We start from the raw sequence: 20,724 nt of genomic DNA, 5'->3' as shown, positions 1-20,724 counted from the left end.
ACCCTCTGCGCTTCACATTCAGCCCTCTGCTCTTCACATTCAGCCCTCTGCTCTTCACATTCAGCCCTCTGCGCTTCACATTCAGCCCTCTGCGCTTCACATTCAGCCCTCTGCGCTTCACATTCAGCCCTCTGCTCTTCACATTCAGCCCTCTGCGCTTCACATTCAGCCCTCTGCTCTTCACATTCAGCCCTCTGCTCTTCACATTCAGCCCTCTGCGCTTCACATTCAGCCCTCTGCTCTTCACATTCAGCCCTCTGCGCTTCACATTCAGCCCTCTGCTCTTCACATTCAGCCCTCTGCTCTTCACATTCAGCCCTCTGCGCTTCACATTCAGCCCTCTGCGCTTCACATTCAGCCCTCTGCTCTTCACATTCAGCCCTCTGCGCTTCACATTCAGCCCTCTGCTCTTCACATTCAGCCCTCTGCTCTTCACATTCAGCCCTCTGCGCTTCACATTCAGCCCTCTGCTCTTCACATTCAGCCCTCTGCGCTTCACATTCAGCCCTCTGCGCTTCACATTCAGCCCTCTGCTCTTCACATTCAGCCCTCTGCGCTTCACATTCAGCCCTCTGCTCTTCACATTCAGCCCTCTGCTCTTCACATTCAGCCCTCTGCGCTTCACATTCAGCCCTCTGCTCTTCACATTCAGCCCTCTGCTCTTCACATTCAGCCCTCTGCGCTTCACATTCAGCCCTCTGCGCTTCACATTCAGCCCTCTGCGCTTCACATTCAGCCCTCTGCTCTTCACATTCAGCCCTCTGCTCTTCACATTCAGCCCTCTGCGCTTCACATTCAGCCCTCTGCGCTTCACATTCAGCCCTCTGCGCTTCACATTCAGCCCTCTGCGCTTCACATTCAGCCCTCTGCTCTTCACATTCAGCCCTCTGCGCTTCACATTCAGCCCTCTGCTCTTCACATTCAGCCCTCTGCGCTTCACATTCAGCCCTCTGCGCTTCACATTCAGCCCTCTGCTCTTCACATTCAGCCCTCTGCGCTTCACATTCAGCCCTCTGCTCTTCACATTCAGCCCTCTGCGCTTCACATTCAGCCCTCTGCTCTTCACATTCAGCCCTCTGCGCTTCACATTCAGCCCTCTGCTCTTCACATTCAGCCCTCTGCTCTTCACATTCAGCCCTCTGCTCTTCACATTCAGCCCTCTGCGCTTCACATTCAGCCCTCTGCGCTTCACATTCATCCCTCTGCGCTTCACATTCAGCCCTCTGCGCTTCACATTCAGCCCTCTGCTCTTCACATTCAGCCCTCTGCGCTTCACATTCAGCCCTCTGCTCTTCACATTCAGCCCTCTGCGCTTCACATTCAGCCCTCTGCGCTTCACATTCAGCCCTCTGCTCTTCACATTCAGCCCTCTGCGCTTCACATTCAGCCCTCTGCGCTTCACATTCAGCCCTCTGCTCTTCACATTCAGCCCTCTGCTCTTCACATTCAGCCCTCTGCTCTTCACATTCAGCCCTCTGCGCTTCACATTCAGCCCTCTGCTCTTCACATTCAGCCCTCTGCTCTTCACATTCAGCCCTCTGCTCTTCACATTCAGCCCTCTGCGCTTCACATTCAGCCCTCTGCGCTTCACATTCAGCCCTCTGCTCTTCACATTCAGCCCTCTGCTCTTCACATTCAGCCCTCTGCTCTTCACATTCAGCCCTCTGCTCTTCACATTCAGCCCTCTGCTCTTTGCCCTACTCTCCACCCTCTGCGCTTCACATTCAGCCCTCTGCGCTTCACATTCAGCCCTCTGCGCTTCACATTCAGCCCTCTGCGCTTCACATTCAGCCCTCTGCGCTTCACATTCAGCCCTCTGCGCTTCACATTCAGCCCTCTGCTCTTCACATTCAGCCCTCTGCTCTTCACATTCAGCCCTCTGCGCTTCACATTCAGCCCTCTGCGCTTCACATTCAGCCCTCTGCGCTTCACATTCAGCCCTCTGCTCTTCACATTCAGCCCTCTGCGCTTCACATTCAGCCCTCTGCTCTTCACATTCAGCCCTCTGCGCTTCACATTCAGCCCTCTGCTCTTCACATTCAGCCCTCTGCTCTTCACATTCAGCCCTCTGCGCTTCACATTCAGCCCTCTGCGCTTCACATTCAGCCCTCTGCTCTTCACATTCAGCCCTCTGCTCTTCACATTCAGCCCTCTGCTCTTCACATTCAGCCCTCTGCTCTTCACATTCAGCCCTCTGCTCTTCACATTCAGCCCTCTGCTCTTCACATTCAGCCCTCTGCTCTTCACATTCAGCCCTCTGCTCTTCACATTCAGCCCTCTGCTCTTCACATTCAGCCCTCTGCTCTTCACATTCAGCCCTCTGCTCTTCACATTCAGCCCTCTGCGCTTCACATTCAGCCCTCTGCTCTTCACATTCAGCCCTCTGCGCTTCACATTCAGCCCTCTGCTCTTCACATTCAGCCCTCTGCGCTTCACATTCAGCCCTCTGCGCTTCACATTCAGCCCTCTGCGCTTCACATTCAGCCCTCTGCTCTTCACATTCAGCCCTCTGCGCTTCACATTCAGCCCTCTGCGCTTCACATTCAGCCCTCTGCTCTTCACATTCAGCCCTCTGCTCTTCACATTCAGCCCTCTGCGCTTCACATTCAGCCCTCTGCGCTTCACATTCAGCCCTCTGCGCTTCACATTCAGCCCTCTGCGCTTCACATTCAGCCCTCTGCGCTTCACATTCAGCCCTCTGCTCTTCACATTCAGCCCTCTGCTCTTCACATTCAGCCCTCTGCTCTTCACATTCAGCCCTCTGCGCTTCACATTCAGCCCTCTGCTCTTCACATTCAGCCCTCTGCTCTTCACATTCAGCCCTCTGCTCTTCACATTCAGCCCTCTGCTCTTCACATTCAGCCCTCTGCGCTTCACATTCAGCCCTCTGCTCTTCACATTCAGCCCTCTGCTCGTCACATTCAGCCCTCTGCTCTTCACATTCAGCCCTCTGCTCTTCACATTCAGCCCTCTGCGCTTCACATTCAGCCCTCTGCTCGTCACATTCAGCCCTCTGCTCTTCACATTCAGCCCTCTGCTCGTCACATTCAGCCCTCTGCTCTTCACATTCAGCCCTCTGCTCTTCACATTCAGCCCTCTGCTCTTCACATTCAGCCCTCTGCTCTTCACATTCAGCCCTCTGCTCTTCACATTCAGCCCTCTGCTCTTCACATTCAGCCCTCTGCGCTTCACATTCAGCCCTCTGCGCTTCACATTCAGCCCTCTGCTCTTCACATTCAGCCCTCTGCTCTTCACATTCAGCCCTCTGCGCTTCACATTCAGCCCTCTGCTCTTCACATTCAGCCCTCTGCTCTTCACATTCAGCCCTCTGCTCTTCACATTCAGCCCTCTGCGCTTCACATTCAGCCCTCTGCGCTTCACATTCAGCCCTCTGCTCTTTGCCCTCCTCTCCACCCTCTGCGCTCAGCCCTCTGCTCTTTGCCCTACTCTCCACCCTCTGCGCTCAGCACTCTGCTCTTTGCCCTCCTCTCCACCCTCTGCGCTCAGCACTCTGCTCTTTGCCCTACTCTCCACCCTCTGCGCTCAGCCCTCTGCTCTTTGCCCTCCTCTCCACCCTCTGCGCTCAGCACTCTGCTCTTTGCCCTCCTCTCCACCCTCTGCGCTCAGCACTCTGCTCTTTGCCCTCCTCTCCGCTCCATGCTCAGCCCTCTGCTCTTTGCCCTCCTCTCCACCCTCTGCGCTCAGCCCTCTGCTCTTTGCCCTACTCTCCACCCTCTGCGCTCAGCCCTCTGCTCTTTGCCCTCCTCTCCACCCTCTGCGCTCAGCACTCTGCTCTTTGCCCTCCTCTCCACCCTCTGCGCTCAGCACTCTGCTCTTTGCCCTCCTCTCCGCTCCATGCTCAGCCCTCTGCTCTTTGCCCTCCTCTCCACCCTCTGCGCTCAGCCCTCTGCTCTTTGCCCTCCTCTCCGTTCCATGCTCAGCCCTCTGCTCTTTGCCCTCCTCTCCACCCTCTGCGCTCAGCCCTCTGCTCTTTGCCCTCCTCTCCACCCTCTGCGCTCAGCCCTCTGCTCTTTGCCCTACTCTCCACCCTCTGCGCTCAGCCCTCTGCTCTTTGCCCTCCTCCCCACCCTCTGCGCTCAGCCCTCTGCTCTTTGCCCTCCTCTCTACCTTCTGCGCTCAGCCCTCTGCTCTTTGCCCTCCTCTCCACCCTCTGCGCTCAGCCCTCTGCTCTTTGCCCTCCTCTCCGTTCCATGCTCAGCCCTCTGCTCTTTGCCCTTCTCTCCACCCTCTGCGCTCAGCCCTCTGCTCTTTGCCCTCCTCTCCACCTTCTGCGCTCAGCCCTCTGCTCTTTGCTCTCCTCTCCGCTCCATGCTCAGCCCTCTGCTCTTTGCCCTCCTCTCCACCCTCTGCGCTCAGCCCTCTGCTCTTTGCCCTCCTCTCCACCCTCTGCGCTCAGCACTCTGCTCTTTACCCTCCTCTCCGCTCCATGCTCAGCCCTCTGCTCTTTGCCCTCCTCTCCACCCTCTGCGCTCAGCCCTCTACTCTTTGCCCTCCTCTCCGCTCCATGCTCAGCCCTCTGCTCTTTGCCCTCCTCTCCACCCTCTGCGCTCAGCCCTCTACTCTTTGCCCTCCTCTCCACCCTCTGCGCTCAGCCCTCTGCTCTTTGCCCTCCTCTCCACCCTCTGCGCTCAGCCCTCTGCTCTTTGCCCTCCTCTCCGCTCCATGCTCAGCCCTCTGCTCTTTGCCCTCCTCTCCACCCTCTGCGCTCAGCCCTCTGCTCTTTGCCCTCCTCTCCACCCTCTGCGCTCAGCCCTCTGCTCTTTGCCCTCCTCTCCGCTCCATGCTCAGCCCTCTGCTCTTTGCCCTCCTCTCCACCCTCTGCGCTCAGCCCTCTGCTCTTTGCCCTCCTCTCCACCCTCTGCGCTCAGCCCTCTGCTGTTTGCCCTCCTCTCCACCCTCTGCGCTCAGCCCTCTGCTCTTTGCCCTCCTCTCCACCCTCTGCGCTCAGCCTTCTGCTCTTTGCCCTCCTCTCCACCCTCTGCGCTCAGCCTTCTGCTCTTTGCCCTCTTCTCCACCCTCTGCACTCAGCCCTCAGGTCTTTGCCCTCCTCTCCACCCTCTGCACTCAGCCTTCTGCTCTTTGCCCTCCTCTCCACCCTCTGCGCTCAACCCTCTGCTCTTTGCCCTCCTCTCTACCTTCTGCGCTCAGCCCTCTGCTCTTTGCCCTCCTCTCCACCCTCTGCGTTCAGCCCTCTGCTCTCCTCTCCACCCTCTGCTCTTTGCCCTCCTCTCCACCCTCTGCACTCAGCCCTCTGCTCTTTGCCCTCCTTTCCACCCTCTGCGCTCAGCCCTCTGCTCTCCACACTCAGTCCTCCGCTCTCTTCTGTTACTTATTTGCTATCTTCGCTCTGCTCTCTGCAGTCTTCGCTCCTCGCTCTGCTCTCCACACCCTGCCCTCCACTCTCCTTGCTCTGCTCTCCACTCTGAACCCTCCACTTTCTGCCGTCCGCTCTCCTCTCTCTGCTCTCCACCCTTTGCACTCAGCCCTCCGCTCTCTTCTGTCCATTATCTGCTCTCCTTGCTCTGCTCTCTCCACCCTCTGCTTTCCTTGCTCTGCTCTCCACTCTCAACCCTCCACTCTCCACCCTCTGCTCTCCTCGATTTGCTCTCTGCGCTGTGCTCTCTGCTCTCCACTCTCTGTGCTCTGCATTCAGCTCTCTGCTGTCTGCCCTCTGCTCTCCACACTCAGCCCTCTGTTTTCCGTGCTCTCCTCTCCATGCTCAACCCTCTGCTTTTAGCCCTCCGCTCTCCGGATTCAGCCCTCTGCTCTTCTCGCTCTGCCCTCTGCTCTATGCACTCCACTCACTGCGTTCTGCTTTCTTTGCTTAGCTCTCCGCGCTCTGCCCTGCACCCACTGCTTTCTTCGCTCTGCTCTCCTCACTCAGCCCTCCACTCTCAGCCGGCTGCTCCCTTCACTCTGCTCTCTGCCCTCCACCCTGTGCCTTCTGCTGTCAGCGCTCATCCCTCTGTTCTTTGTGCTCTGCTGTCCATGATCTGCTCTTGTGCCGCCCCCATGTCAGCAGCCGCCGCTGCTCGGATCCGGACCTCCTTAGGGGGTGGCTCGAGGGTCTCCGGACCTGGGGGTCTCGCGGACACGCCGAATAAAAGGGGGGTCGTAGATGTACGGGCTGGGCCGTATTAAGTTCGTGACGCCACCCACGGTGTGTGGTGAGGTAGGACACCACCGCTGCTGCTGTGGGGCACCCGGGAGAGATCTAGTGGCAGCTGGATGTTAACCCCTCCGTGGGTAGGGATGGTTGCCTCGGGGCCCAGTGTTGTGCAGGGTGCAGCGATGGCGAGGGCTGACGCGCCTGAGCAAGCAGGGGAATGTTTGGTTACTCACAGTAAATGAATCACACGAGTCTTTTGGTAAACCAAGGTTCTGGTGGCCGGCCACCACGGCCGGTTGCATTCAGGTCCCCCACCGGGGCTGGTGGTCACTGTTTTTTTCCTCTGCACTTGTTTTGTGTATGATGGATTGCCTGGTCTGGAACTCAGGAGTCTGCTCCCGGCTGGATGTGTCCTAAGGAGCCGTGCCCGCAGACGCTGGCCCATGGGATCTATGGGCCCTGGCGGTGGCCTCCTATCCTTATCGGTGGGCTGTTGTCTTCTCTTAGGGACTTTGGGTGGGACAGGACCTATAATCCTGGCCTCAATCGGTTAATTAGCTAGGCCGCTGGTTTCGGTCCTGGCTTCAGGGTCCGAGTACCCCCTCTGTGCTACAGTTTCTGGATCGGTTCCCCGTGTCGGTACCGGCCGGCTACAACCCTGTCCCGGTCCACCTCGGTTCTGCCGAGCCGTCTTCCCGTCTCCTGCTGACGGAGACCACCGTCTACCACCTAGCCAAAGGCACCAGGGCTCCAACCCTGGCACCGTTCAACTTTAACTTCCTCTGCTTGAGCTGCACCTAGCTCCAGCCCACACTCCAATCCACTTGAACTACAAAACTTCTCTGTTCAAGTGAACAGTTTTAACTGCGTTACCTAAGTGAGGGAAGGGTGTTATGCGGGGGCCTATCTGTGACTACCTGGTTTTGTCAGGGCGTCACACTCTCCTTGCTCTGCTCTCCACTCTCAGCCCTCTGATCTCCATGCTCTGCTGTCCATGATTTGCTCTCTGCACTCCACCCTCTGCTCTCCACACTCCTCCTCTGCCCTCTGCTCTCCATGCTCAGCTGGCCGCCCTCTGTTCTCTGCTCTCCTCACTCAGCTGTTTGCTCTCAGCCTTCTGCTCTCCGACCTCTGTTCTCCACGCTCAGGCCTTTGCCCTCTGCGGTCCGTGCTGTGCTTTCCATGGTCATCCTCAGCCCTCCGCTATCTGTAGTCTGTGCTGTGCTCTCCATGCTCTACTCTCCGCACTCAGCCCTCCTCGCTCTGCTCTCTGTGCTTAACCCTCCGCTCTCTGCCCTCCGTTCTCTGCGCTCAGCCCTCTGCTCTCCTTCCTCTGCTCTTCGCTCTTAGCCCTCTGCTGTCCACGCTCAGCTTTCCACCCTCGGCTCTCCTCGCTCTGCTCTTCGCTCTTAGCCCTCTGCTGTCCACGCTCAGCTTTCCACCCTCTGCTCTCCTCGCTCTGCTCTTCGCTCTCAGCCCTCTGCTGTCCACGCTCAGCTTTCCACCTGCGGCTCCCCTCGCTCTGCTCTTCAATCTCAGCCCTCTGCTGTCAACGCTCAGCTTTCCACCCTCGGCTCCCCTCGCTCTGCTCTTCGCTCTCAGCCCTCTGCTGTCCACGCTCAGCTTTCCACCCTCGGCTCCCCTCGCTCTGCTCTTCGCTCTCAGCCCTCTGCTGTCCACGCTCAGCTTTCCACCCTCGGCTCCCCTCGCTCTGCTCTTCGCTCTCAGCCCTCTGCTGTCCATGCTCAGCTTTCCACCCTCGGCTCCCCTCGCTCTGCTCTTCGCTCTCAGCCCTCTGCTGTCCACGCTCAGCTTTCCACCCTCTGCTCTGCTCGCTCTGCTCTTCGCTCTCAGCCCTCTGCTGTCCACGCTCAGCTTTCCACCCTCGGCTCTCCTCGCTCTGCTCTTCGCTCTTAGCCGTCTGCTGTCCACGCTCAGCTTTCCACCCTCGGCTCCCCTCGCTCTGCTCTTCGCTCTCAGCCCTCTGCTGTCCACGCTCAGCTTTCCACCCTCGGCTCCCCTCGCTCTGCTCTTCGCTCTTAGCCCTCTGCTGTCCACGCTCAGCTTTCCACCCTCGGCTCCCCTCGCTCTGCTCTTCGCTCTCAGCCCTCTGCTGTCCACACTCAGCTTTCCACCCTCGGCTCTCCTCGCTCTGCTCTTCGCTCTCAGCCCTCTGCTGTCCACGCTCAGCTTTCCACCCTCGGCTCCCCTCGCTCTGCTCTTCGCTCTCAGCCCTCTGCTGTCCACGCTCAGCTTTCCACCCTCGGATCCCCTCGCTCTGCTCTTCGCTCTCAGCCCTCTGCTGTCCACGCTCAGCTTTCCACCCTCGGCTCCCCTCGCTCTGCTCTTCGCTCTCAGCCCTCTGCTGTCCACGCTCAGCTTTCCACCCTCGGCTCCCCTCGCTCTGCTCTTCGCTCTCAGCCCTCTGCTGTCCACGCTCAGCTTTCCACCCTCGGATCCCCTCGCTCTGCTCTTCGCTCTTAGCCCTCTGCTGTCCACGCTCAGCTTTCCACCCTCGGCTCTCCTCGCTCTGCTCTTCGCTCTCAGCCCTCTGCTGTCCACGCTCAGCTTTCCACCCGTGGCTCCCCTCGCTCTGCTCTTCAATCTCAGCCCTCTGCTGTCAACGCTCAGCTTTCCACCCTCGGCTCCCCTCGCTCTGCTCTTCGCTCTCAGCCCTCTGCTGTCCACGCTCAGCTTTCCACCCTCGGCTCCCCTCGCTCTGCTCTTCGCTCTCAGCCCTCTGCTGTCCACGCTCAGCTTTCCACCCTCGGCTCCCCTCGCTCTGCTCTTCGCTCTCAGCCCTCTGCTGTCCACGCTCAGCTTTCCACCCTCTGCTCTCCTCGCTCTGCTCTTCGCTCTCAGCCCTCTGCTGTCCACGCTCAGCTTTCCACCCTCGGCTCTCCTCGCTCTGCTCTTCGCTCTTAGCCCTCTGCTGTCCACGCTCAGCTTTCCACCCTCGGCTCTCCTCGCTCTGCTCTTCGCTCTCAGCCCTCTGCTGTCCACGCTCAGCTTTCCACCTGCGGCTCCCCTCGCTCTGCTCTTCGCTCTCAGCCCTCTGCTGTCCATGCTCAGCTTTCCACCCTCGGCTCCCCTCGCTCTGCTCTTCGCTCTCAGCCCTCTGCTGTCCACGCTCAGCTTTCCACCCTCTGCTCTCCTCGCTCTGCTCTTCGCTCTCAGCCCTCTGCTGTCCACGCTCAGCTTTCCACCCTCGGCTCTCCTCGCTCTGCTCTTCGCTCTTAGCCGTCTGCTGTCCACGCTCAGCTTTCCACCCTCGGCTCCCCTCGCTCTGCTCTTCGCTCTCAGCCCTCTGCTGTCCACGCTCAGCTTTCCACCCTCGGCTCCCCTCGCTCTGCTCTTCGCTCTTAGCCCTCTGCTGTCCACGCTCAGCTTTCCACCCTCGGCTCCCCTCGCTCTGCTCTTCGCTCTCAGCCCTCTGCTGTCCACGCTCAGCTTTCCACCCTCGGCTCCCCTCGCTCTGCTCTTCGCTCTCAGCCCTCTGCTGTCCACGCTCAGCTTTCCACCCTCGGCTCCCCTCGCTCTGCTCTTCGCTCTCAGCCCTCTGCTGTCCACGCTCAGCTTTCCACCCTCGGATCCCCTCGCTCTGCTCTTCGCTCTTAGCCCTCTGCTGTCCACACTCAGCTTTCCACCCTCGGCTCTCCTCGCTCTGCTCTTCGCTCTCAGCCCTCTGCTGTCCACGCTCAGCTTTCCACCCTCGGCTCCCCTCGCTCTGCTCTTCGCTCTCAGCCCTCTGCTGTCCACGCTCAGCTTTCCACCCTCGGATCCCCTCGCTCTGCTCTTCGCTCTCAGCCCTCTGCTGTCCACGCTCAGCTTTCCACCCTCGGCTCCCCTCGCTCTGCTCTTCGCTCTCAGCCCTCTGCTGTCCACGCTCAGCTTTCCACCCTCGGCTCCCCTCGCTCTGCTCTTCGCTCTCAGCCCTCTGCTGTCCACGCTCAGCTTTCCACCCTCGGATCCCCTCGCTCTGCTCTTCGCTCTTAGCCCTCTGCTGTCCACGCTCAGCTTTCCACCCTCGGCTCTCCTCGCTCTGCTCTTCGCTCTCAGCCCTCTGCTGTCCACGCTCAGCTTTCCACCCTCGGCTCCCCTCGCTCTGCTCTTCGCTCTCAGCCCTCTGCTGTCCACGCTCAGCTTTCCACCCTCGGATCCCCTCGCTCTGCTCTTCGCTCTTAGCCCTCTGCTGTCCACGCTCAGCTTTCCACCCTCGGCTCTCCTCGCTCTGCTCTTCGCTCTCAGCCCTCTGCTGTCCACGCTCAGCTTTCCACCCGTGGCTCCCCTCGCTCTGCTCTTCAATCTCAGCCCTCTGCTGTCAACGCTCAGCTTTCCACCCTCGGCTCCCCTCGCTCTGCTCTTCGCTCTCAGCCCTCTGCTGTCCACGCTCAGCTTTCCACCCTCGGCTCCCCTCGCTCTGCTCTTCGCTCTCAGCCCTCTGCTGTCCACGCTCAGCTTTCCACCCTCGGCTCCCCTCGCTCTGCTCTTCGCTCTCAGCCCTCTGCTGTCCACGCTCAGCTTTCCACCCTCTGCTCTCCTCGCTCTGCTCTTCGCTCTCAGCCCTCTGCTGTCCACGCTCAGCTTTCCACCCTCGGCTCTCCTCGCTCTGCTCTTCGCTCTTAGCCGTCTGCTGTCCACGCTCAGCTTTCCACCCTCGGCTCCCCTCGCTCTGCTCTTCGCTCTCAGCCCTCTGCTGTCCACGCTCAGCTTTCCACCCTCGGCTCCCCTCGCTCTGCTCTTCGCTCTCAGCCCTCTGCTGTCCACGCTCAGCTTTCCACCCTCGGCTCCCCTCGCTCTGCTCTTCGCTCTCAGCCCTCTGCTGTCCACGCTCAGCTTTCCACCCTCGGCTCCCCTCGCGCTGCTCTTCGCTCTCAGCCCTCTGCTGTCCACGCTCAGCTTTCCACCCTCGGATCCCCTCGCTCTGCTCTTCGCTCTCAGCCTTCTGCTGTCCACGCTCAGCTTTCCACCCTCGGCTCCCCTCGCTCTGCTCTTCGCTCTCAGCCCTCTGCTGTCCACGCTCAGCAAAAGAACATGAATACCTAAGTCCATATCAATATAGTAATCTCATGAAGAATCACCAAAAAATGAATTATATTCCTAAAAAGACCTTCATACTCAAGGATATAAATATTCAAGTAGACAAGTAGAGGTCCAGATGAAGCGATAGCGAAACGCGTCGAGGTGCAGGGCGGTGTGTGTACACAGTGTCTGTAGCGGTTCCTGGGTAGGTCATTGTACCTCTACTTGTCTAATTGTAGTCATGCATTTTACCATCTGCAATCATGTTGCCCATGTATATAACTAGATAATCATGTCGTGCTCAGACCTTGTATGCTAAACACGCACCCCCCTGCGGTTTTTACAATTTTTAATTTCACTGTCTGTGTTTCTTCCTGCCCTTTTTTGTACCCCAAGATAAATTTTGTATGAATTGAAAAATAAAAAAATATATATATATTGCATTGAATTATCATGGTCTTTAGAATATTTATATCCTTGAGTATGAAGGTCTTTTTAGGAATATAATGCTGTCCACGCTCAGCCTTCCACCCTCTGCTCTCCTCTCCATGCTCTGCTCTCCGCACTCAGCTCTCCTCGCCCTGCTCTCTGTGCTTAGCCCTCTGCTCTCTGCCCTCCGTTCTCTGCGCTCAGCCCTCTGCTCTCCATGCTCTGCTCTCCTCGCTCTGCTATCTGCACTCAGCCGTCTGCACTTAGCCCTCAGCTCTCTGCCCTCTGTTCTCCGTGCTCATCCCTCTGCTCTCCTCGCTCTGCTCCCCATGCTCATCACTCCGCTTTCCTCACTCCATTCTTCGCTCTCAGCCCTCTGCTCTCCTCAGTCTGCTATTAACACTCAGCTCTCCTTGCTCTGCTCTCCGCGCTCAGCCCTCTGTTCTCCGCGCTCAGCCCTCTGCTCTCCTCACTTTTCTCTCCGCGCTCAGCCCTCTGCTCTCCTCATCCTGTTCTTCGCTCTTAGCCCTCCGCTCTCATTGCTCAGCCCTCTGCTCTATGCTCAGCCCCCTACCCACTGCTCTCCTCACTCTGCTCTCTGCACTCAGCCCTCTGCTGCCCATGTTCTGCTCTCCATGCTCTGCTCTCTACGCTCAGCTCTCCACACTCTGCTCGCCTCACTCTGCTCTCCACCCACTGTTCTCTACACTCCACCCTCTGCTTGCCTCGCTCTGCTCTCCACTCAGCCCTTTGCTGTCCACCGTGTGCTCTCCGCACACCTCTTTTCACACTCTGCTCTCCCCTTGCTTCGCTCTCTACGCTCAGCCCTCTGCGCTCTGCTTTCCGCACACCTCTCTGCACTCTGCTCTCGTCCCCTCACTTTACTTTTCACGATCATCCTCCGTGCTCTGCTTTTGGGCTCCGCACTACCCTCTCTGCCCTTTGCTCTCCTCGCTCAGCCCTCTATTCTCCTTGCTCTGCTCTCTACCCTCCGCTCTCCCCCCTTTGCTCTCTGCGCTCAGCCCTCTGCTGTCCATGCTCTGCTCTCCATGCTCAGCCCTCCGCTCTCCTTGCTCTGCTCTCCGCACTTAGCCCTCTGCTCTTTGTTCTCAGGGTTCAGCCCTCCGCTCTCCTCATCCTGTTCTTTGCTCTCAACCCTCCGCTCTCCTCGCTCAGCCCTCTGCCCTCTGCTGTCCGTGCTCAGCTCTCCATGCTCTGCTCTCTATGCTCAGCCCGCTACTGACTACTCTCTTCTCTCTGCTCTCCACACTGAGCCCCCTGCTGTCCGTGTTCTGTTCTCCATGCTCTGCTCTCTACACTCAGCCCTCCGCTCTCCACACTGTGCCCACACCTCGCTCTGCACCCACAGTTATCTACAATCAGCCCTCTGCTTACTTCGCTCTGCTCTCTGCCCTCCACACTCAGTCCTCTGTTGTCCACCATCTGCTCTCCACACACCTCTCTACACACTCTGCTCTACACCCTTGCTTCGCTCTTTACGCTCGGCCCTCTGCTTTCCACACAACTCTCTACACACACCTCTCTGCGCTCTGCTCTCTAGTCCCCTCACTTCGCTCTTCACACACACAATACTGGATGTAATCCTCAGTATCTGTATTATTCTGTATATATACACTGCACAGTACCACTTCTCCTGTCCTGTATACTGGGTATAATCCTCAGTATCTGTATTATTCTGTATATATACACTGCACAGTACCACTTCTCCTGTCCTGTATACTGGGTGTAATCCTCAGTACCTGTATTATTCTGTATATACACTGCACAGTACCACTTCTCCTGTCCTGTATACTGGGTGTAATCCTCAGTATCTGTATTATTCTGTATATATACACTGCACAGTACCACTTCTCCTGTATACTGGGTGTAATCCTCAGTATCTGTATTATTCTGTATATATACACTGCACAGTACCACTTCTCCTGTCCTGTATACTGGGTGTAATCCTCAGTATCTGTATTATTCTGTATATATACACACTGCACAGTACCACTTCTCCTGTCCTGTATACTGGGTGTAGTCCTCAGTGTCTGTATTATTCTGTATATATACACTGCACAGTACCACTTCTCCTGTCCTGTATACTGGGTGTAATCCTCAGTATCTGTATTATTCTGTATATACACTGCACAGTACCACTTCTCCTGTCCTGTATACTGGATGTAATCCTCAGTACCTGTATTATTCTGTATATATACACACTGCACAGTACCACTTCTCCTGTCCTGTATACTGGGTGTAGTCCTCAGTGTCTGTATTATTCTGTATATATACACTGCACAGTACCACTTCTCCTGTCCTGTATACTGGATGTAATCCTCAGTATCTGTATTATTCTGTATATATACACTGCACAGTACCACTTCTCCTGTCCTGTATACTGGGTGTAATCCTCAGTATCTGTATTATTCTGTATATATACACACTGCACAGTACCACTTCTCCTGTCCTGTATACTGGGTGTAGTCCTCAGTGTCTGTATTATTCTGTATATATACACTGCACAGTACCACTTCTCCTGTCCTGTATACTGGATGTAATCCTCAGTACCTGTATTATTCTGTATATATACACTGCACAGTACCACTTCTCCTGTCCTGTATACTGGGTGTAATCCTCAGTATCTGTATTTTTCTGTATATATACACTGCACAGTACCACTTCTCCTGTCCTGTATACTGGGTGTAATCCTCAGTATCTGTATTATTCTGTATATACACTGCACAGTACCACTTCTCCTGTCCTGTATACTGGATGTAATCCTCAGTACCTGTATTATTCTGTATATATACACACTGCACAGTACCACTTCTCCTGTCCTGTATACTGGGTGTAGTCCTCAGTGTCTGTATTATTCTGTATATATACACTGCACAGTACCACTTCTCCTGTCCTGTATACTGGATGTAATCCTCAGTATCTGTATTATTCTGTATATATACACTGCACAGTACCACTTCTCCTGTCCTGTATACTGGGTGTAATCCTCAGTATCTGTATTATTCTGTATATATACACACTGCACAGTACCACTTCTCCTGTCCTGTATACTGGGTGTAGTCCTCAGTGTCTGTATTATTCTGTATATATACACTGCACAGTACCACTTCTCCTGTCCTGTATACTGGATGTAATCCTCAGTACCTGTATTATTCTGTATATATACACTGCACAGTACCACTTCTCCTGTCCTGTATACTGGGTGTAATCCTCAGTATCTGTATTTTTCTGTATATATACACTGCACAGTACCACTTCTCCTGTCCTGTATACTGGGTGTAATCCTCAGTATCTGTATTTTTCTGTATATATACACTGCACAGTACCACTTCTCCTGTCCTGTATACTGGGTGTAATCCTCAGTGTCTGTATTATTCTGTATATATACACTGCACAGTACCCCTTCTCCTGTCCTGTATACTGGGTGTAATCCTCAGTGTCTGTATTATTCTGTATATATACACTGCACAGTACCACTTCTCCTGTCCTGTATACTGGGTGTAATCCTCAGTATCTGTATTATTCTGTATATATACACTGCACAGTACCACTTCTCCTGTCCTGTATACTGGGTGTAATCCTCAGTATCTGTATTATTCTGTATATATACACTGCACAGTACCACTCCTCCTGTCCTGTATACTGGGTGTAATCCTCAGTACCTGTATTATTCTGTATATATACACTGCACAGTACCACTTCTCCTGTCCTGTATACTGGGTGTAATCCTCAGTATCTGTATTTTTCTGTATATATACACTGCACAGTACCACTTCTCCTGTCCTGTATACTGGGTGTAATCCTCAGTGTCTGTATTATTCTGTATATATACACTGCACAGTACCCCTTCTCCTGTCCTGTATACTGGGTGTAATCCTCAGTGTCTGTATTATTCTGTATATATACACTGCACAGTACCACTTCTCCTGTCCTGTATACTGGGTGTAATCCTCAGTATCTGTATTATTCTGTATATACACTGCACAGTACCACTTCTCCTGTCCTGTATACTGGGTGTAATTCTCAGTATCTGTATTATTCTGTATATATACTGCACAGTACCACTACTCCTGTCCTGTATACTGGGTGTAATCCTCAGTATCTGTATTATTCTGTATATATACACTGCACAGTACCACTTCTCCTGTCCTGTATACTGGGTGTAATCCTCAGTATCTGTATTATTCTGTATATATACACTGCACAGTACCACTCCTCCTGTCCTGTATACTGGGTGTAATCCTCAGTACCTGTATTATTCTGTATATATACACTGCACAGTACCACTTCTCCTGTCCTGTATACTGGGTGTAATCCTCAGTACCTGTATTATTCTGTATATATACACTGCACAGTACCACTTCTCCTGTCCTGTATACTGGGTGTAATCCTCAGTACCTGTATTATTCTGTATATATACACTGCACAGTACCACTTCTCCTGTCCTGTATACTGGGTGTAATCCTCAGTATCTGTATTATTCTGTATATATACACTGCACAGTACCCCTTCTCCTGTCCTGTATACTGGGTGTAATCCTCAGTGTCTGTATTATTCTGTATATATACACTGCACAGTACCACTTCTCCTGTCCTGTATACTGGGTGTAATCCTCAGTATCTGTATTATTCTGTATATATACACTGCACAGTACCACTTCTCCTGTCCTGTATACTGGGTGTAATCCTCAGTATCTGTATTATTCTGTATATATACTGCACAGTACCACTACTCCTGTCCTGTATACTGGGTGTAATCCTCAGTATCTGTATTATTCTGTATATATACACTGCACAGTACCACTTCTCCTGTCCTGTATACTGGGTGTAATCCTCAGTGTCTGTATTATTCTGTATATATACACTGCACAGTACCACTTCTCCTGTCCTGTATACTGGGTGTAGTCCTCAGTATCCGTATTATTCTGTATATATACACTGCACAGTACCCCTTCTCCTGTCCTGTATACTGGGTGTAATCCTCAGTATCTGTATTATTCTGTATATATACACTGCACAGTACCACTTCTCCTGTCCTGTATACTGGGTGTAATCCTCAGTATCCGTATTATTCTGTATATATACACTGCACAGTACCACTTCTCCTGTCCTGTATACTGGGTGTAATCCTCAGTATCTGTATTATTCTGTATATATACACTGCACAGTACCACTTCTCCTGTCCTGTATACTGGGTGTAATCCTCAGTATCCGTATTATTCTGTATATATACACTGCACAGTACCACTTCTCCTGTCCTGTATACTGGGTGTAATCCTCAGTATCCGTATTATTCTGTATATATACACTGCACAGTACCACTTCTCCTGTCCTGTATACTGGGTGTAATCCTCAGTATCTGTATTATTCTGTATATATACACTGCACAGTACCACTTCTCCTGTCCTGTATACTGGGTGTAATCCTCAGTATCTGTATTATTCTGTATATATATACTGCACAGTACCACTTCTCCTGTCCTGTATACTGGGTGTAATCCTCAGTATCTGTATTATTCTGTATATATAGAGTGCACAGTACCACTTCTCCTGTCCTGTATACTGGGTGTAATCCTCAGTATCTGTATTATTCTGTATATGTACACTGCACAGTGCCACTTCTCCTGTCCTGTATACTGGGTGTAATCCTCAGTATCTGTATTATTCTGTATATATAGAGTGCACAGTACCACTTCTCCTGTCCTGTATACTGGGTGTAATCCTCAGTATCTGTATTATTCTGTATATGTACACTGCACAGTGCCACTTCTCCTGTCCTGTATACTGGGTGTAATCCTCAGTATCTGTATTATTCTGTATATATACACTGCACAGTGCCACTTCTCCTGTCCTGTATACTGGGTGTAATCCTCAGTATCTGTATTATTCTGTATATATACACTGCACAGTACCACTTCTCCTGTCCTGTATACTGGGTGTAATCCTCAGTATCCGTATTATTCTGTATATATACACTGCACAGTACCACTTCTCCTGTCCTGTATACTGGGTGTAATCCTCAGTATCTGTATTATTCTGTATATATACACTGCACAGTACCACTTCTCCTGTCCTGTATACTGGGTATAATCCTCAGTCCCTATCTGCTTTTATAAAAAATTAGAAAGTTATAAAACACAAAAAATTTATTATTTACCATACCCAGTGCCCATTCAATGACGTTGTGTCTACACATCCTTGGTGGGGCTCGACAATGATCAGCAGTCAATTGTTACGAACTTGTCTTTTTCATGGCACTGATAGTTATGTGTAGACGCGACATCCCCATCATCGCTCACCACCTGATGGGAAAAGTCCTGTCGGACAACCGCTTCGAATCGTTGAGTCTTCTTCTATCAAGTCCCTACTATCTCCATTCAGAATGGAATTTTTTTCCTCCCGGAGATAAGAGGATGTTTTGGAGAATTTTGTCCTCATCTCTAGCTCCGGAGTCTTAACCAGGATTGGTTCCATACATGGAAGACCACATGGAGGGGCTCAGTAAAGGTGGTCTTGAAGGTGTGTAGATGTTTTAACGGGTGACAAAGCTCGTAGAAAGACAGACGTCCGGCCTCGAAATCCAGGTAAATTCTGATTCGGGTGGCAGACGAGTATGGTGTCAAGAAGTTGACTTTTCCACCATGATGCACTGAATACTTATTGTATTCTCTCTTTAAAGCCCAGGATTTGTTGTTTGCCCCCACCGAGGACATTGGCCCATTTCTCTTCATACTGGGATAACACATGCCTACCATCCAGTAATTCGTTCCACTGGTTTCCACCTCCCAGTATTGCCGACCTGAAAAAGTCATGGTGCTTAACACCTGAGGATGGGTGGTAAATCTCCCTGGGTGTTCATAGAGATGTTGAGTCTCCTGAGTCCGGGATGCCGACTTAAAGTCGCCCGATAAGGATACATCTTTAGAAGCCGTGTTAGTGTCCAGCGTCAAACCAGTAGCTTCATGGCAGTAAAGATCTTTATTTATACCCATTACTATATCGGATATCGTTGTGTGTAACATCTCACAGAGAAGACCTTCGTCAAACTTCCCAACTGAACGCACATCTGTATCGGTATTTTTTTTATCTTCTGTATCTCCCTCGTGAAAGAAGGAGGCCCCTTTTTGTAAGACAGTTAATGGCTCTGTCATATCACAAACTTCCTTAATATCACTGATTTCATTGGACAGGTCATCCCTGTCTTTTTCCAGTTGGTGGATTAGGTCAGAGAGCGATAGCAATGCTTGTTCTTCTTGACGTGAGACCTCACTTAGGGCTTGGATTTGTAGGAGGTCAAGCTGATTTCGAATGTTTTGTATAATGTCCGTGTGTATCTTTTTTATTTCAGACGCTTTCTCAGAAACCTTTGTCTTGCGGTCTTGTAAGATCTCGAGTTTGTTCTCAGCCTCATTTTTCATTTCGGTGAAGTTCTCCTGCATAGCGTTTAACTCCGTCTTCATGTTGTACGCAGCATCAGGTAGGAGCTCCACCTCATGTCCTTTGTGATTTCCGACCAGAGAGCAAGACACACAAATGCAGATGTTGTCCTTCGTGCAGTAATACTTAAGGATTTCTTTGTGAATATAGCATTTTGTGGTCGCTGGCGATGAGGTGGGATCGCATAAGATGTGTTCTGCGGCCTTGCTGTGGACTCTGAGGTGATTCTCACATAGAGAAGCTTCACACAGTAGACAGGACTTAACGGCAGCTACAGACGAATTAAAGCAATAATCGCAGTCAATCACCTTTTCCTTCTCCTGTTCTGGCTTGGTAGACCGCAAATGTTCTGCTATGCTGCTGAGAGTGACGTTCTCCTGTGGCGATGGCTTCTCGCCAAATATTTTACTGCAATGAGGGCATTTATAGATCCCAGTGGATTCCTGTTCACCCAGCAGACGATCAATACACTCCCGACAGAAGTTGTGTCCACATCTTAGAGAGACCGGATCCCTAAAAATGGTCAGACAGATGGAGCAGGTCAACTCATACTTCAGATCTACGGCTTCCATTGCTCTACGAGGTAGTATGAAGCTAGTAAAGAGGCTATTCCTGGATATAGCCGTGGTTATACCCAGTTCTGTTCTGAACTTTGATCTTACGAAGCCTTCTAAATCAAGATTAAGACTGGATACGTGACATGTATTGTGCTCCTGCCAGTAAGGAAGAGGTCAACCCGCCAACACTAATCTCGAAATGTCAAAAGTCAGCACTTAACGTTGTAGTGGGGTACGAGTTTTATTCATTGTAGGGTTGTAAGTGACATAAAGCCTTTAGGACCTTCGACGTACTGCTACATCCAAGGTTGTGTCTATCCCTTAGATGTGGCGAAGGGGTTAATTTTTTGGGTGAGAATAAAGCAGAACAGACTCATGGAATATTTACCTTATGGCCAGAGATTCATCTCTCTGGCCACAATGCTAAATCACGCCAAAGTCACCTCAACCGTCATATCATATTTATAATACTGGAATCTTACTATGTGGCAGAAGGACTTTGATACCCTCACGTGCTTCAGGTGTTCTGGCCACTTCCACCCGCAGTCTCTATGTCAATGCCCTTTGCTTATGGCTGGTATTAGGACCACTATGACTGGCATTACATGTGTACGCATTCACCTGCTAATAGATGAGCAGTATGTCACTGGTGTGTCATGGTTGACAGACAGTCCTTTGGTGTCCGTCTGTAGAATGTCGTAGCATTTGGCTACACAAATTGCTCCCCGACATTCTATTCTTCCTGCTGTGGTGTAAATGCTATCCTATGTATCTTCTCTGCTTGGAGTTTATCCCTTTCTTTTTAGGACCCTGCGGATATCCTCACCTTGCAGCTGCTAATCATCATTGTGACGACATGGACACCCAATGCCTCTCATGGGTTAAAGTTTCTTCTGTGTGCTATCTCATGTTTGCTTAGCTATTGTATCTCCAGACTCTTCCAGTAATCATTGTATTGTAGTTGTGTATTGCTAATGTAATTACCTTAGTAGCCATTGTCTAGTCGGTAACTTCCAGACTACATGTATACCCTCAGTCTTTCTGTAGACATCATTTGGATGAACATTGTCCATGCAGCTTGAGATTCATCCAATGGGAGAGGCGATCTTGTCCAACCAATCGATGAGGAT

At 52.5% G+C, this 20,724-nt stretch overlaps 1 protein-coding gene across 1 annotated transcript; it reads right to left on the bottom strand.

Annotated features, from left to right (window-relative positions):
- Positions 1–17,763: 17,763 nt before the first annotated feature.
- Positions 17,764–19,618, bottom strand: LOC142286874 (E3 ubiquitin/ISG15 ligase TRIM25-like). Its single transcript, XM_075333406.1, has one exon. The coding sequence runs from the start codon at positions 19,607–19,609 to the stop codon at positions 18,041–18,043; it is 1,569 nt and encodes a 522-aa protein (XP_075189521.1). The 5' UTR covers positions 19,610–19,618; the 3' UTR covers positions 17,764–18,040.
- Positions 19,619–20,724: the final 1,106 nt, after the last annotated feature.

This window comes from Anomaloglossus baeobatrachus, unplaced genomic scaffold (assembly GCF_048569485.1).
Source record: "Anomaloglossus baeobatrachus isolate aAnoBae1 unplaced genomic scaffold, aAnoBae1.hap1 Scaffold_699, whole genome shotgun sequence".
Classification (NCBI taxonomy): Eukaryota; Metazoa; Chordata; class Amphibia; order Anura; family Aromobatidae; genus Anomaloglossus; species Anomaloglossus baeobatrachus.
Note: the sequence above shows the minus strand (reverse complement) of the source record. Positions and strands in the feature narration are given on the sequence as shown.

What these genes read in the sequence shown, in the direction of transcription:
- LOC142286874 (XM_075333406.1), bottom strand. Translation starts at nt 19,609, where the DNA reads ATGGAAGCCGTAGATCTGAAGTATGAGTTGACCTGCTCCATCTGTCTG.